This window comes from Manacus candei, unplaced genomic scaffold (genome assembly GCF_025592945.1).
Source record: "Manacus candei isolate 608988 ecotype Guabito, Panama unplaced genomic scaffold, ASM2559294v1 h1tg000083l, whole genome shotgun sequence".
Classification (NCBI taxonomy): Eukaryota; Metazoa; Chordata; class Aves; order Passeriformes; family Pipridae; genus Manacus; species Manacus candei.
Genome location: NW_026138131.1, coordinates 1,746,293 through 1,762,358, shown reverse-complemented (window position 1 = coordinate 1,762,358; position 16,066 = coordinate 1,746,293). Strand labels below are relative to the sequence as shown.

Below are 16,066 nucleotides of genomic sequence, written 5' to 3'. Positions count from 1 at the left end.
TGTAAGCCTTGCAAAGGGCTACACCTAGAAATAAATTATACAGCAATTGGATCCATCTCCCACCCGAGAGAAAGGCACAAACCAAACACATTCTCCTGAAACTCCAAATATAATACCATTTCTTTACACAGAACAAACAAGTCATGAGTCAATTTGACAATGTTTGTTGTATGCCTCATATTTTTCCACAACAAGAAAGATACATTTTCTGAAATGGTAGAATTCCTGGGGATTAAGGCTGCTGCAGGAGCAAGCAAGGCAGAAGCCTTTAATCCTCTAGTTTACAGTAGGTCTTCGAATCTTTTCCAAAAATAAATACCTTTCCCAAAGCAGGTGGTGCACTAGAGACAGGAGTCATCCTGTCCTTCATTAAGTACAACGTTTCACAGACCAGTTGATTTGCTGGCTGAGAAAGCTTATCAGGTACCTTTCTAGTTAAGGTGAATGAGAGATTAAGAAGTCATTTTGTCACAGCTGAAAGGCGTAAAGCACTTCAAATTGGAAAAAAAAAAGTCTGTTTCTTCAATAAACTCTTAGGGGTTGGGTAGGGAGAGTGGTAGGAAAGCCCTTTGTTTTATGTGCTATTTTAAAAAAATAATCTATTTACTAGGTCATTTTTCTATTGCAGTTTATTACAAGATGAACTTATGGTTTATTTATTTTTTTGTTGTTGTTTTTAAGTAGCCAATCACATGTGAAGTTTTCATGAAGACTTTAAAACCAGTAATCCTTCACTGAATAAAGAACAAAGATTTTTTTTTTAATTGTCATATTAGACACTCATAAAGTCCTGCTTTAAAAACAAGTTCCAAAGGAAAAAATAACTAAATGTTGCTAAATTTGCTTCACAGCACTTTCACCAGCCCTGGAAAGCCTTACCTTGGGCTGGAGCACAAACCACTCATCGCCCTGATTTTCGAAGTTCCAGGAATCGAATGGAATTTCCACTTCCCCAAGGAAGCTGTTGCGTCCAAATCTGTCATAATGCCAGACAGAAAGCTGTAGGGTCCTGGTTTCCAGCTGTGTGTGACTGATGACATACTACCAACAGAAAAAGAGAAAAAACCCCTTTCAGAATAAGCAGAAATAATAGTTTCCACTGAGCCTTTAACAGCTACAGCTCAATTTCACAGAGCCCACAGCAGCTAACAAATGGAGCATGAAAAAAGATTTGTTTTCCATGCAAACAAGATTGAGCTAGCCAGAAAGCTCATAATGTTAATGTAAAATCTATTTTCTTTGCTGTATGCATCCTGTAGTAATTTATGTTACTATCACAATTGTGGCTTTTTTCCCCTATTGTTTACTGGGTATTTATGGCTATAAAGTAAATTATGATGCTTAAAACTATGATTCTGTTAATTCTTTACAAGTTTACGCAAAAGAAGCAGACCAACATCAAAGTTTGGTTCATAAGAAGAAAGCCTATTGGTTCTTTCATCCCTAAACAGTGTCTGCTGAACACTACTTTATAGAAGGCATCCTCTCCTTTCCAGTTTTATCTCTGTAACTTATGAAAAATTGTTCTGGAAGCACATACAACTGCATCGCAAGGCATGCACTGAGTGTATCAGTCTTAGTAACCATTGTTGGTTTTGAACGCTATTAAAAAACTCATCTGAAAAAGCATTATAGTCTAGCAAATACACAGAAGATTATAAACATCTGGAATCTAGCTCTGCACACTCTGCTTTTAGCAAAAAGCTCATTAACTCCCTGAAATTCACTCTTCTCGTAGTGTTGGCTGAAGAAACCCAGATGCCTTATTTTTGCATCAAGAAGAGTGTCTGAACAGAGACACAGACTCTCCAAAAGCTGAAACAGTCGAGTCAGTTGGCTGTTAATGTATAGATATTTCTACAAAGCTTAATCCCAGATGCCAACACAGTTCCACTGTGAGAAATGTCAAATGGAGTAAAAGTCAAAGAGGGAATATACAGACAGACTGAGTTACTTTTCTTTTTTTTTTTTTAAACAGGACTTTCAGTTGGGATGAAGAGATGTAGCCCTTGCTTACCTACCCACAATTCAAGCAACCCCTTTTTGTGACAACTCGTATTTTTCAGGAGTTTCTAGGTCATATCCTCACCCAGTTCCCTACCAGCAAACATCTTTAGTGGTATGTTACTTGCTAAATTAAGTCTAATACCTTCTTTTTTCCAGTTCAGGCAAGTCTTAGCTTTACTATATACCATTTAAAAATAATGCTATAAAAGAGACTCTCCCTTGGCAAGCAGTCCTGCCAGACCAAGTGTGTGTGTCTGCAAAATGGTTTTGTAGCCAGGTTAACCCGAGTATACTGGCCAGGGAACATCTATTTGTCTCTATTATAAGAAACTTATTTAAAACATAACTGAAACTACAAAAGAAATATTTCAGGAGAAACTAAAAGTGGTTTCTGGCCTCATGACAGCCAGTTGGATAACTCTCTTCAATTGACAGCAAAGGGAATAAATCAGGAGCCTTGAGTTCCAGGTCCCAGACAGGCAGTGAACTCTGCTATTCCCACTGCACCACAGAGCCAGGGAGGTGAATAAGAGGCTTGTGAGGAGCTCAGAATAGTTCACCCTGTGTAATGGACATGGGTTAAAGGCAAGGAAACAAAGGACATTGTGCTCCATCAGTCCTGAAGGAAGTAATTCATCTTTATCTTTTGCAACAGAGAATGAACTTTGCCACAGCTTTTTAGGGAGGCAAGTAGAGAAACAGTTGTTGATCTTTTCTTATCAAAGTCAGTTCTGCTTTCATAATAAATTAAAGCCTCTAGAAGATTTCAGATCTTACTGCAGGATGTTATTTTTCTCTTCAAAATCAGTTAGATGGGAAATTTGAAGGTAGCTTTACTCCAGCATCAGGCACACAAAATCTTTAAGGTGCTTTTAACAACTCTAAGCTCAGGTTAGATGGGAACATCAACAGTTTTGAAAGAGATCTATAGAAACTAATAGCTGTTTTACCTGTAAAGGGGAGAACCAACCAAAAACAGCTCTTTAATGCTGGAAGCCAGAAATCACAGCTTATATGTTTACTAAATGCTTTTGCTTAAACACCCTCCCTTTTGAGGCATCTCTTCCAGATTCTAATCCCCATACTGGAACACATATAGAAAATACCTTTGAGAACAAGTGAAACATTCATCACAGCCTGAGAGAGAGACTGTTCTCACCTTCAGCAACTCATTAAATTCTGGATTGGTGCTGTTACTTTTAATTTTGGTCTTGCGCTTACTTTGGCGGGACTTATCAGGCAGAAGGTACGCCTTGACATATCTGCAGATCAAGCAGTAAATTATTAACAAGGAATAAAAAATGGCCAATTTGAGCAAGGACCTGACATTGCTGCATCAGCAACACACATGAGGAAATTAATTTTTTCAGTATAAACAGTGTAAATGTGCAACAGAGATGAGAAACATGGAAAGATATAGTCTTTACCTGCAAACATAGAAATGTTAGTCAGACAGGATCAGAATAACAAGAGGCAGAGCTAAATTAATTTACTTATCCTCAGAAATGCAGCAAGCTCTCCTAACACTATCCCTTTCACAGTATACGATTAATGGCTGGTTACATAGGACAAAGAACACACTAAAGTGAAAAGAAAATTAAAAACTTCATAACTTAAATACAACATAATTACTTATGATTAGAGGCACTAATTATTACTGTCTGATGAGAGAATTTACATTATACTGAAAACTATAATGAGAAACTCAGAAAGCATAGTACTTGCAAAGCGAGTCTATGGATGCATGAAAACAAGGTTATCTCTATCCCTCCCTCTCATGACTCCTCTCATGTACATTAGTTTTGATTCTAGAAGTAAAAAAATTGATGTTACCTCTCTATTACTTCATATTTTTGTCCTGTTACTATTAAACAGGTTTATAATTTAAGTAATCATATTGTTTCCCCAGAGCAGGCACATGTTGCCCTAAGAAGCACATGGAAAATGCACTTCCCATGGGGAACCCAAACCCAGCCATCACTGAAATGCAGGCTGGTAATTCACAGGCTCATATCACAGCCCCGGATTACAGCGTGTGATGTGGAGGAGGACACCCCTAGCAGAGTTTAAGGAAATTCTTCTCAGTCCTTACGGATCTGTCCTTTGCTTCTTCTCATCTCCAATGGCCAGGTTTCTGCAGCTCTTCACCAGGATGTTGAGGGCACCTGTTTTGTAGATGTAGTTGATATTGAGAAGGATTTCACCGCTGACCTTCACGTTGCCATAGTCACCAGTTTCACTGTATACGCTCAGCATGCTGTTAATGCTTGTCTGGAGGGGGAGAAAAAAAGGTCTTGGAGGCTGAAACACATTATTCTTTTCCAGAACCTGCTTTCTTCATGCAGCTACAGCCATGCAATATTATCACACTTGTTAGGACTTGCTATGAAAACACATATATCATAGAATAGAAATACCACAATATACCTCCTGGCTCATCTGGTCACCTAAATTTTACTGATTGCCATAAGACAACTACTGACAGAATCCTTAGAAAAATGTATGACGATGCTTCCCATATTAGAGATGGTATAAAACCCTATTTGTTTAAAGTGCAACCCACCTCTCATTAGCAATTTTGTAACAATGAGTAAAATTCAAACCCCACCATTTCTGCAATTTTTGTAAGGCCAAAAATGTTGGCAATAATCCCACAAATTTTCCACTACAGCATAATATATCACCCCCGATCCCTTTTTCTTCACAGTAATAAGATGTAGAGTATTGCCATGAGGATTTCCTCTTCCAAAAGTTTACAGTTAGGAAAGAACTGAATATTTCTTAAAGAAAATCAGAGCAATATGCACACTGCCAGAACATTCAAGAAAGCTGGTGCACATTTTCTTTTGGGTCATTGAGTAAGATTTCTCAAAAACATATATAACCATCAAAATTCTACAACATAGGACCCTTGCAAGGCACACAGGTAACAGTCTTCAACAAAAAGGCAGAAAAGAGAGAGAAACCTTTAAAGTAAGCTAAGCAGAGGATTCAGGAGAACTCACAGTGTCACCGTCTTTTTCAGGCACATTTAAATATGTCCACTTTCTGTCAGAGCCTTCTGGGGAGTTCTTTAAAGAAGGCAGTGCAAGATCAAGAGAAAAGAGCATTAGATTGCTGCAATAAGAATAAGTGAGAAATCTTTACCTATACAGACAGGAAAAGGAAGTTTATATTGCAAAGCCATAGTGAGAAAGGAAGAAAAAGGGTATCACCAAATCAGAGAAATGCTGCGTTTTCCATATATTTCAAGTATTGAAGGATGTGTTGTTCAAGGTAATTAGATAGAAATGAGGTGTAATCTCTGTATCAAACTAAATGAGTTCTATTTTAGACCACCAACTCAGCAGATTTGGATTCATATTAGATTATATTTGGATTTGTTCTCATTTACATGTGCATGAAGTCAATCCTCCCTGGAGCTACTCAAAAGCTAAGCATTCCTGTAATTGCAGCATCAGTGCCTCTGTACAAAATTACAGTTTCTCTGTGGAGTTCAGAAGAATAAAAGACAAATGCACAAAAATGTTGAAACATGCCAGTCTCTGGGAAAAAAATACAGTATTTAGTTATTGGGGGAAATATTTTCCCTCCTCTACTTGCTAGAGCAGGATCTGGAAATCTCACTAAGGACCTCAAGGGAAACTGTATCTTGATCTACCTCCTTCCTTACCAGCTGCAAGGAAGAGCACAGTCAAGGGAAGGAGCCACACAGAAAGAATTTGTCTGTGGCAAAACCCAAATCTCCAAACACTTTACCAAAGGGCCCTGCAGCACAGAAGGCTGGAGGGATAAACTGTTCTATGTCAATGTGGTAAACAACAACAGACATGAAAAAAATTATTTATATAAGCAATAATTACCCATGAAGTTAATTTTATACACCATGAAGGAATAATAAACAGCAAAAAATGGGCTTTTATTGTATTTCTGCTGGCCTTCTTTATCCTTAATTAAAAAAAAAAAGAAAAAAGTAAAAGGCTTGTCCTTTTAATCCTTTCTATAATTGGCTGAAATTCCACAAACAGAATTGCATAAAATTACTGGAAAATTATCAACACACACCAAAAAATGTGTCATATTTCCTTCTATTCCTAACATGCCTTGAGCTAAATTTCAGCCTTTACCATTTATGCATTTCCACCTCTGGCATACATGAAGTGAGTATCCTTGGACACTACTGCCTTTGAAACTGTCAGTGAACTTAATAGTTCCAGCACATGCTACAAAATGCCTAAATGATCCCTGTAACAACTTGCATGCCCATTTCAGAAAATAACAAGGTTATACCAACACAAGGAGGTGGATGAGTTGTTCTTTACTGAATCCAAATACATTTTTCCTCAATCCTTAGGTAAACAGGCAGCAAGGGATAAATAATTGAGAAAAAAACCACAGCACAAAGTCCTAAACAAATAGTTGACCTCTGATCCTAGAATTTATGCATACACATTTTTGAACTGTTTACAAACCACAAAGAAAATTACACAAATTTAGTAGGACTTTATATACTTCACTTTCTGCCCCTATCCCCCCACAAGACTGTTCTGTAGCATTTACACTGGCCATTACAATGTAAAATTCTTAAGAAATATACTCATATTCCAGTTCCATAAGTAGTAAACAACAATCAAACACGAAGGATGCAGAGCCTCATTTTAGTACCTCACTAAGAATTATGTTTGTTTTGCATCATATCTTATCGCTGCAGTAAAGCACTGGAACCATTTAGTCTCCCTGATGTGATGGGTCTTGACAACACCACATAAATATGCTTGGGAAAGAAATCAGTGAAGGATACAGGAAAAACTAAATACATAGTTCATGTATTAGCACTGGGAAAACACAAAGAAACATAGAATTATGAGATGCAATTTCTCTTCAATGATGCAGTTTCCACTTTTATTTTTGTTCACTCATGTTGCAGGTAGATCTAAAGTATCTTTTACCCCTTGTGATATTTCTTCCTTTTGCTCAAATGCCCATTTTCAGACTAGACATACTTACATTAAATTCTCAGATTTGAAAAAAAGAAAGAAAAAACAGGGAAAAAAAGGTGGAGAAAAACTATGCAGTTAGAAATTACTGTGCATTAATAATGTTATTTCAATGTGACTCAATAGCACACAGTGACTTGAAAGATGGCACGTGAAAAAAAACGTACAGTGAAGAAACTCAAGGGCTTAGACGGTAAAAACAAGAGAGATGGGGAAATGTTGGTAACTAGTAACACACTTAAGGGGAATGAAGAAAAAAAAGAATCTGTAAAATTGACCTGCTGTTACAGGGAGAAGCAGCTTGCCATTCACAACTTTGCCATTAACATAGCATGCGGTGACATTAAATATCATGTCATGGAGAATAAGGAGAAGCGAAAGCATTGAGATGTGAGATTATCTCAAACCTACAGCACTGAAGAAGCTACACTCTGCTTGAGAAAAAGGTCAGAGGGAAACCTACAGCAAAGGACAAACCCAGCATAGAGACAGAACACTGCCTACAGCACAGAGGGAGGGATCTCCAAATGCAGTTCCTCAATTAGTGCCCAAATCAGAGAAAGCACTTGAGCACCTGCAACCCTCCTATCAATATTCACAGGAAACAAAAATTATTTTTTCTATAAAATCCATGGGACCAGCAAGCAGTGGATAATATGAGTCATAGTCAGCTTTGGCTAAGTGGGTCTAATTAGACCAGTATCAACAGGCTAGATGTGCTCAAGTCTGATTTGGTCCGAAGAGCTGCGCGTCTCTGTCATGTCTGTTTCTGTGAACTACACAAATTAGAAGGAAAAATGGTCTGGACATGATCAGATCTAAGACATCAAAATGCCCTGTGATGGTAATATTCCCAGCCTTTTCTCATCTCCATGCAAGCCAAGCTTGGGTTCAGCCATCTCCATCTCTTTGGGATCAAGAACCTAAGTAGGGATTCCTCGGGCCCTGCTTGCATGGGGACTAAAGGGGATGCAATCTAGAAAAGACATTTCAGTGGTTATTGTCATAGAGCAAATTTTCTCTTCTCTTTTAATATACAGACTCATCACTGCTCTTCAAAACTTCAACACTCTCATCCTACCTAGTTTGTTGCAGTTTTCTGATACTGTCTGTGCTGTCTAGAGTTATTCTTAGACACAAGTCATGAAGAAGAGCGGCCACAGAGAACTCCATGACTTCTCTGAAGATACTATCAGTTGCCCACAGGTCCCAAAAAATGAGGTATACAGCAGGTAATAAACTAGACATGTTAAAGGCTGCTTTTATCATCCATTTTCTTTCCCAGTGAATAACAGACAGCATAACAAACTGCACAAGGCTTCTCATTCCAATTTTGTTGCATCTCAAGAACGCCTGTTACAACCTGAAAATGAAGATATCCTTTTGTTGTTACCAACCCAAGTCCCCAAGTATTTCCCTCCTCACCGTAAAGGGAAATACTTTTCAGATGTGGGTGGCATAGCATTCATGTCATAAAGAAAGTTGGCTTGGCAGGTGAACCATGATGGGTGGTATGTATGCAAACACACAGACAAGTATTTGTGTCCCAAGAACCTGAACAATCAGAAAGTGATTTGAGATGGAAGATCCCACTGTAGCCTTGTTCTCTTAATTTCAATCAAATTAAGATTAAGTGCTCCTCTGCAAAGCTGAGCAGTCACTTACCACAGACACCTATGGTTTGCCTTCCCCAAATGTAAGCTTGGTAGTAGCCTGAGCATGTGAGGAAATCTACTGATGAGTATGAAAAATAGTTTTCTCTTTTCATGCACTGCAGAGAACAGCACTTTAGCTTTGAAAGGTATCAAAAATATAATAGAAAATCTATCTAAAATTAAAAGATGTTTCTTATATGCAGGATGAAAGATGATCTGCTGCTAAGTGATATGAAGATAAATTCCTTTTTAGAGGAAAGTTGGTGTTTTGTGGAAGGAAAAAGCATATGTTTTCTACTCAAGATCTTACTGTTGATAATCCACTTGCCATATGTTCGTGTTTTCTTGAATAACGAGAGGCCACTATGGCATCAATATCTTCTTCTCTTTCATCCAGATAATCCTAAATGACAAACAGGCATTTTAGTTTTCTTATTCTGCTGTGTATTTGGTCAACCTCTGTCACTTAGTTTTGTTTCACGTTTTCTGCTTTAGGAAGACAACAGCAATGCAAATTCTATTCTCTAGAGGAATTTTGATTTACATTTTCCACATCTTTGCACAGGCACAGAGGATAAGGGGAAGAGGCTCTGTTACAGTTTCAGGGTTCAATTGCTTAAGAACTGGAAAAGTTCACACATACACTTCATCTCTTATTCTGGAGGAGTATATCTTTGTGTGGCCAACAACTACACATAAACAAAACCCCACTTCCACGCCTACGAACAATCCCATGTGAATTAACTTGTTCTGCTTGCTACTATTTGCATTCATGAATTCAGGCTTGAAAATCTTGGAGGAACATGGTGAGAATTTGTTAAACCTTAAAAAAAGAAATGAGTGAATTAAAGTCCCATTCCAGTGGCCAGGGGGACCGCTGATACTGGTTTACCTGAAGACGTGTAGCCAAAAGCCATTAGATGATTGATTGGTTACAGCCCAGGTCACATGTCCGTACAAGACAAAATTTTTAGAATCCAGAAATCCAGTTTTCCAATTATTACCCACATTTGCATCAGTCACAGTCACACAAACAGACAAGTACACAATTTGCATTACATTTGCACCCTTCATGCTGCAGTGTTTAGAGATGATTTCGTGGACACAGTCATTAGAACCGACCCCTTTTAACTGGCAGTGCTGAAAGCCCTGTGTTATTGTCAAACCACGTGGGAAGAACCTTGCCATCATACACACTGAATATATTTGAGAGGTAAGCTAAAAACCAAGCTGATGGGCATTTTTAAAATTCCTGTACTGTTTTAACAAAAGAAAGGGAGGAAATTCAATAGTTGCACAGCTTTATATTTGTGCTCGAGTTTTAACAAGCAAGACTGAACTGCAACATCTTTAACTTATATAGAGAAAAAAATAATTTTCATTGTTTAAGGACAGCAATAAAGCAAAATCTAAAAAGAAACAAGATCTGGATGATAGTTCTAATAGGACTCTCAACTTTTGCTTGAAGTAACAGGAAAAAATGCCAACAGACAATTATCATCCTATTAAATATAGTTTGGAAATTTCAAGTGTTTCCTTAAACCTTACGGCAGGTATTTTGAAAGACTCGTGCTTTTAGTTTTGATGGAAGTCAAATGTTCAACTTCCTTATATCTGCTTTGTAGCTATAAAAATCTTGTGTTTTGACCTACCTCAATCTCTATTGCTTAGTTGCTCTCACTCTGAAACTAAACAGAGAAGTATTGTATTCGAATTCAGGGGTCTCAAAGACTGCTCTGCTAATCAGGAAAAACAGAGCAGAGAAGAAATGCTGCTGGAGAGTTGAACTGTCACGGTTTACATAAAAGATCTGCAGTACATTTGTTGTTAGTGTGCATAAAACTAGCTGTTACATCTCTTATCGTTTGCTCCAGCTACTGAACTGATTTAAAACCAGCTGAAAGTGATGCAAAATTTTCTATTACCATTTTGCAGTTGTAACCACATATTTAATATTGAGCAGAGGGAAATCAGGACAAGCTATTGCTATTTGGGACCGAGACTTACATACTGAAATAAAGACTCCTCTTGGCTTCATGTTCTTGCCATGAGTTTGCTCTGCTGGTCTCATACCTTTCTAACCTATTCAAGGCAGTGTTACCATCCCACAGAAAAAAAAAAAGAAGTCATAGATATTTATAAATATATAAAGAAAATATATATAAATATGTAAAAGGAAAAATCCATGGAGATCCAGGCACAACAGAGCAAACTATTTCAGGTAGACAGAGAGCTGAATCCTCCAAAATAACCCCCCACCAAAAACCTGAAATAAAAACAAAAAAGACCTAGTCTACCTTTCATTTCTACTTCACTCACTAAGTTCAGAATTCAGATGATGTACTCTAGTTTTAAATTTGAAACAAGAAAACACAATTTTCTTTCTTGCCCATATAACAGGAAGGAGCAGTTCTGGTAATACATATACAACTATTTCTTTTACAATGCTGTATGCATACCAGTGAACTTTAAAATAAACAGTGCTACATTTTTATTACTGAATAATAAAACACAAGAGAGAAAAAAAAAAGAGGTAAGGCAACACCTTCAGACTGGGGTGTTGGGATGTTTCAGACCTAGACACTCAAATACTGGCAGTGTTCACAGAGTCCTAAGGACTGCTAATTGACTACCAATTTTTTGTCTGCAAGCAGATATCTAAAAGTTGAAAAACAAAAAGGTTAATGTTTAACCTACGCTCTTCATTCATTTTACACCAAGATGATTATGTTTCTCAGGAGGTGTCACAGAACTGCGACTACATAATTGGTTAGTGTTATTAGGTTATTAAAGTTAGAGCTAGTAGGATATTAATCTCGTGGTCTCCGGTGGGGGTTGTAAAATGCACATCATCCAATTACTTCTGAAAAAGCAGCTGAGCATGTAATGAACACTACTTGGTCAGGAATTGAACACACACCTCCTTAGACAAGGTGCTCACACTTGAACACTAGATTTAACTGGTTCCCTGTGTTCCTTGCTGAATACCTACCACACTATGTGGGGTTTTGGGGGTTGTCCCTTTTGACTATCAGAAGCAATAGTAAGTTAGGGAAGCAAAATATCCATTCAATTGTCCAGCTGATTTCTCTGTATGTGTACTGGGTTTTCCTGATAAAGGTTGGAGCAAAGCAGCTGAAAGCCTTTTCCCATCCTTCCAATTGATAAATTCCAGCAATCTGCATATCCTATTGACATGTGGCATTTCCCACACCACTGCTGTCAGCTCCCATCTCCCAGGACTGAAGGACCTCAGCTGGCTCCATCAGCCAGCTGAGAGGAAAGGAGGTGTAACTTCCTAACTTTTCTCAGGCTGCAGGAACTGTTGTTACCCTCATCAGATCTCTTTCTCTTTGTCTCTTATATCAAGCATCAAGTTATACTGAGCATCAAACTAAATTCCAGCAGGAATACAGCTTTTATCTCAAAACACTGCATCCATAATGATTATAGGACAAGACTATGAAGGACTCCTGTGAGTCAAACTGCCCTGAAAAATATGATAACGCTAAAGATGATGAATGCAATCAATTCATTTCATAAGGCAGAGAAAAGGGAGGATATGGGTAGAATCAGAAATCTGTGAATCCTGTTATGAATGAATTTTAAAAGGGATTGAGCGCTCTTACAGACCCTGGAGCAACTAAATCAAGGTTATGCCACAAGAGAGGTCTCCTATGCTAGCAAAGGAGCTGGAGATTTGCTGAGTACAATTTAAAATTTCATCCAGAGACAGCAAAAAAGAAGGAGGAAAAAAAATAGGAAAAAAGAAAGCCGCCTCTGAATAAGAGGAAGACAAAAATCAAAGAACAGAAAACCTCTCTGGACTTGTCATCTCTGACACCTGCCTCAGAGAAATACGAAAGTAGTAACTATCAGACCCTGTACAATTAGAGCAGAGAACTGATATAAAGACATTTAAAGTCTGTATTTTCTTATTTTATGCTTTTCTTCTGCAATATTTTCCAGCTTCTTAATAAAGAATACATCCTTTTTCTTGATTACATTTTAAAAATAAGCCACTTATTTTTGAAGTTTTTTTCCACCATCTGACAGACTCCTTAAAGAATAACTCAAAGAAATGCTGCAGGCAAATTCTCTGACTGTTAACAGTCCAAGAAACAGATGAAAATCCCTACAATGTGATTTTCCACCAAGACCCAAGTATCAAACTCTACAAGGAGGGGAGACATCTCCCATGGCCAATGCTCTTCTGAAAAGAGCAGATGGTAAGGAAGGACTATGACAACAGACAAAATGCATAAGCTACAAACCCACAATTGGAAACTTTAGAATAAACTATGATTACATGAAGAACTATTTAAATAACTTTTTCCTCCCTCATGCATATTTAACAAGCTTGGATGTTTTTTTATAGCACTGATGCACATCTGCAAATTGCCTAGCTTGGATATGTGCATAAGAAGAGAAGGAAATTGTGAATAACTTCAGTAAAAGCAGTTCATAAAATACACAGAAAAAGACACAGAGATGTATAGAAGAGTCAACAGGAAAAAGAGCTAAACAACAGGGGTAGAACAGAAAGTTGGGTCTTCATTTGCTAAAAATATAAATAAGGGGAAAACCAAACCAGATAAAGATTAAAGTCTTTAAAGTATAGAATTTCTCAGCATCAAAATTAAAATCTATGAAAGTATGAATTAACAGAACTTCAGAGCATGGGTAATTTATTGCCTGGAATTTATTTTCAGGCTAGATTTCTTTCACCTGTGCACTCAAAAATCCAGCCAATTAATAACAAACTGAAACCATGACTCAGAAGATGGCACTGTTTAAAACTTCATTAAATATCCCTGAAATAATGTCCTGGATTACCCATATTTTACATCGATATACATGCAGTGCTGATTTCATAAGTCTAAACAAACAGAGTTTCCACCAGATAAACATTTGCATCTTTATAACTCACCAGTTCCTGATCTAAGGCACTAGGTACAGATTTGCTTCTTATGCTGAGAGTATCCTCGTTTCCTTCAGAGAAGGATTCACTCAAATCTATCTCAGATCGGCTACGGTCTGGAAAATAAAATCAATTAAAATGTTTGCTATAATTTGTACCGAGATATTAATTTCATATCCCATACAAGTATTGTCCCAAACCCAACTGTTTTTTAAGAAAATAAAAATTCATCAAAACAATACTTTAGTTACTTGTTGAAAACTATGACAATTGAACATCGATATAATAAATGGAAAAATACGTTCTCCGATGATGTTCAGCCTTCTGGGCAATATTTTTTCCCCTGCACTGTTTATCTGCTGGGATTGTCTCCTGTGGATGATACTATAGATCAAAGTTTTGACTTTCTCTGGGCCTGTCAGCCTAGAATATTGCAAAACTTGCTGTCCATGTGCTCACAGTGATTACCTCCCACCACCACCAAATTTGCTTCAGTATCTGCTTCAGAATCAAGCAACTGGGGATACAAATGGATGCAGAAAGTACTTCTGACATTAATGCTGTTCCTTGTGCAGAAATTAGTGGAAAACAAACAAGTCTCAAGACCTCCAGCAATTCCTTTCAGTCCCATGGGTCTCTCATCCACTCTATAGGCATAAAACACAGAGGTCTTGGAGAAAGATTTTCTTAGTCCTCCCCATATAAATATTTTGTGTGACCGTTTCAATATATTTGGAAAGAAAGAGAGGGAAGAGAATACTTTTAGATCCTGCAGATAGGAATCTGAATCTTTTTAACTATTCATCTTCTGCCTGGTCTACAGTTAATGTGATAGGAAAGGTCACTCTCCTGACCTTAATGTCCTTTGACATCTGCCAACAAGGAGACAGTGAAGAGTTTGAGACCAATTCCCAAGTTACCTACAACTTTGCTCAGCATCAATCTGCTTTGGTGACATGAGGTTAGTTCTTATCTATTAGGAAAACCCTTATTTTATAAAGGAGCAGGAATTTTCACTTCATAAAGGAGTAGCCATCTGTAACACCTCTGCCTGGAGTTGCACTGTACAATATTATCAAAAGAAACTCAGATGCTTTCGAGCTGAAGTATCTAAGGTAAAGGACATTACCTCCTTTGATTAACTCTGTGGGATACACCACTAGGTTTCAGCTTTGGGCTAAATTCAGCTGCAATAAAGTGAGTCCTGCTGTGTTTCAGAGAGAAACCTGTAAACCCAAACCCACTCTGTTATCCCTGTAGGAAGCCAACTGAGTGTCTGGGAGAAGCAGAAGAGTGCAGGGTGTCCCTGTCTCCTGTTTCAGACGGGAAAAAGAGGATCTCCACCTGCTGCTGCAAAGTGGCTGTGACAGCACCTTCCTGTGCAAGCCTTTTTCACCCAGCAGCCTTCTATGAAATGAGGTAAATTACAGACTGATTGACTGGTTCAGTGCATCACATATAAAAATGAAATGAAGTGAAGTCTGTAAGGGTCTCTCTCTCTGACCACTCTTTGTTTCCCAAATCTGCTTCTGGGCAAAGTGGGTGTGAAATGTAATGGCAGAAGCAGAGTAGTGTTATATACAGATTGCAGCCAGGTAACATTTTATTCAGGTGAGCACACAGAGAATGATTTAACAATGTGCAATTGTGACTGAAATCTTTTAAATTATGAGCATGTGATTTACCTAATATTCACATTGTGCCAATATTACAGGGGTTAGGATTACCATTTTTTTTCATGTAAAACTTGTGAAGTGGTATGAAATTGGTTAGTAAAAGGGAAACATTTTCAGAATGAATTTGAACAAATTTATAAAACTTGCACCTGGTCTTTCATTGTACTTTAAAAACAAAAGGAGCAGAGTCATAAGAATAGGAGTAATCCTCTGATAGTAAAGGCTGGTAGAAAGGAGGAAAAGACTTAATACTTGCCTGATGACAAAGATACCCTAGAAACTGCAATGGAAGGTGTTCCAGATGCTTTCCTACAGTGCTTCTTTACTAAATCTTCAGGTACACTTTCACTTGCTGGAATAATCATGCCATTTTCTAAGCCAGTGTCCTGCCCAATAAAAAAAATGCACACCCTATAAACACAAAAACTGAGCTTATTCACTATCAGTCTGTAAAAACATCATTTCTATTAGATCCCAGAACTCCAAAACTCCTTTAGCAACCAGTCTATTACTAATCATATTTAGATTCCAATCTAATCTGCTTCACTTAGCACTGATCATGCATAAAATTTGCACAAAAATGTGATTCATGCTTACATGCTGAGTTTCCAGCTGAAGAATCAGAGTAGCTCATCAGGAGTGAGAGCAGGGAACTGAAATACTCAAATCTATTGGAAGTTCACGTAGCTCAGAAATTAAAAAACAACCAAACAAAAAACCTATGGGTTTTATACCAGCGTTATAATTTCAACCAGGGTAGAGCCAAATGGACTTAAACTAATTAAATTACGCCAGCATGACCCCTTAAAT

The 16,066-nt window shown here is 37.7% G+C and overlaps 1 protein-coding gene across 1 annotated transcript in view; it reads right to left on the bottom strand.

Annotated features, from left to right (window-relative positions):
• SYTL5 (synaptotagmin like 5) overlaps positions 1-16,066 on the bottom strand; it is an 89,185-nt gene that overhangs the window by 13,516 nt on the left and 59,603 nt on the right. Inside the window, exons 9-15 of the mRNA XM_051811682.1 lie at positions 15,513-15,642; positions 13,590-13,696; positions 8,970-9,062; positions 5,013-5,078; positions 4,100-4,278; positions 3,167-3,269; positions 880-1,041 (exon numbers count right to left, since the gene is read on the bottom strand). Of these exons, the coding sequence (XP_051667642.1) occupies positions 880-1,041; positions 3,167-3,269; positions 4,100-4,278; positions 5,013-5,078; positions 8,970-9,062; positions 13,590-13,696; positions 15,513-15,642 (840 nt within the window). The remainder of the gene's footprint in view (positions 1-879; positions 1,042-3,166; positions 3,270-4,099; positions 4,279-5,012; positions 5,079-8,969; positions 9,063-13,589; positions 13,697-15,512; positions 15,643-16,066) is intronic.